The 1988-nt window shown below is 32.2% G+C and overlaps 1 protein-coding gene across 4 annotated transcripts in view; it reads left to right on the top strand.

Annotated features, from left to right (window-relative positions):
- Positions 1-1208, top strand: part of LOC129576743 (transmembrane protein 165) — a 4778-nt gene extending 3570 nt beyond the window's left edge. For all 4 annotated transcript variants that reach the window (XM_055462295.1, XM_055462297.1, XM_055462296.1 and 1 more), the window contains 2 exons: positions 115-466; positions 622-1208. In XM_055462295.1, coding sequence (XP_055318270.1) covers positions 115-466; positions 622-716 — 447 coding nt within the window. In that variant the 3' untranslated portion in view covers positions 717-1208. The remainder of the gene's footprint in view (positions 1-114; positions 467-621) is intronic.
- Positions 1209-1988: the final 780 nt, after the last annotated feature.

The raw sequence follows: 1988 nt of genomic DNA, 5'->3' as shown, positions 1-1988 counted from the left end.
CTAAACGTAAATTTTACCGTACGAACAGACCGTGCTATATATTCAAATGGAAAACAATGAAATTATTATATGTACTGAAACAATGACTTGTATTTTGTTTTTGTCCTTCAACAGTTTGAAAAAGAAACGGCCACATCGACAATTCTTCTGCCTGATATTGAAAGTGGCGTGGTTACGGTTACCGAAAATCCACAGGTTGATGTGAACACAACGGACACACCGACACCAACACGTAAAGCCAAAAGCAAGAGCAACAAATCGATCATGACTCGTGTTCTAATCCAAGCATTTTCGATGACATTCTTGGCCGAATGGGGTGATCGTTCACAATTTACCACCATCATTCTGGCGGCACGTGACAATTTATACGGTGTTATAGTTGGCGGTGTGTTGGGACATTCATTTTGCACCGGATTAGCTGTGATTGGCGGTCGTATGATCGCACAACGCATCTCCGTTCGAACCGGTAAAAATTTTCTACCATTCAAACGATATCATTTAGCCATTCAATTCAAATTAGACTGGAAAATTAATTGAAAATAATCTTAAATATTTTCTCTTTCTCTTTCGCTCTTTCGCTCGCTCTCTCTCTCTCGCACGCGCGCGATTTTCTCAAACCAGTGACCATTGTTGGAGGTATCGTGTTCATTTGCTTTGCATTCAGTGCATTCTTTTTCAATTCAAAGGCAGATGAGAATCCAAGTATAAAGCCATAATTAACGGCCACACCGATCCCATTCAACAATTTGACGACGCAACAAAACCCAAGCGAATTTATTCTTAATGCAACTCATGCAACTGCTACGAAATTTTATTCACATTCATTGTATTTATAAAAAAAAAATAGAGATATGCGACACACACACACACACACAGAGACATACACAGTTCGGCCGTACAACAAAAATCACCCGTTTTTCTTTCGTCGTTATTCATTTTAGAATATATGAATTTGTTGTTATCGATGTTCTAAGTTGATCACTCAAGCGATCATTACATTGGATCATTTAGTTTACCGATCAAAATTTGGTTAATCCAAAATTTAAAAAAAAAATTGAAATTCAAAATCTAAAATAGGAAAACAAGTTGTTTTATGTAGATCAAAATTATTAGATGGTTTGAACAAAAAAAAAAAAAAAAAAAATAAAAACTCGAACAATAATTTTCTCAATTGCTGAACCGAAAACCAATGCAATTGATGGCTTTAATTGGGATATTTTATTGAATTCATGTTCGAATGGAAGAGAAAGGAAGTGTTCTTGAACAATAAGATTTTTTTTTTTAATTTGGGAATAAGAATCATTTGGTCGATAAATTGCAAATCTAAACAGGCTTAGTCGCACCCAAACACGTTTCAACCGCTTTCGTATATTGTCCTGAACTATCCTTTCTCACTCAAAATACATAATTGTTAAATGTGATCTGCTGGTAGACAAATATGTAGAATTCATATGGAACAAAAGATACCCGCGACAGACGTCGACAGGAAGATAAAAAAAAAAATTGATTGGAAATGTGCGCATAAATGAAAACGGAAATTATTTTATGAATATAAAACACCTGTCTAGAAGATGGAAAAAAAAAATTGAACAAAGAAATGAAGATGGAACAACGCTATTATAAAACACTTGTTGCCTATAAAATAGTTGTTGTTTATACGAATCAAATGATTAAGTGTTATTATTTTGTACAAAGTTCAAAACAAAAGCTAAATAAACAAAAAAAAAAGAAATGAACAAGAAATTGAAATAAAAATCAAGTATTCAATAATTTTGTTATTTATTGATCATTACTCGTTTTTATTGTCTTTTTTTTTTAACTACATTGAAGCAATTGTGTTGCAAATTAGAATCTTTGATTCGAATGCAATTACTTTTATTTTAATCGAAACTCGCTTTTTTTAGAAATAATTTTTCATCTATTTATTCTATTTTTGTTTTATTCATATTTTGTACTTTTTACGATAACATTCAGTTTCAATATTTATT

This window comes from Sitodiplosis mosellana, unplaced genomic scaffold (genome assembly GCF_009176505.1).
Source record: "Sitodiplosis mosellana isolate CC-2019 unplaced genomic scaffold, AAFC_SMos_1.0 Smas_scaffold_6191, whole genome shotgun sequence".
Classification (NCBI taxonomy): Eukaryota; Metazoa; Arthropoda; class Insecta; order Diptera; family Cecidomyiidae; genus Sitodiplosis; species Sitodiplosis mosellana.
The sequence above is the reverse complement of the archived record's forward strand: the minus strand, read 5'-3'. Positions and strand labels throughout refer to the sequence as shown.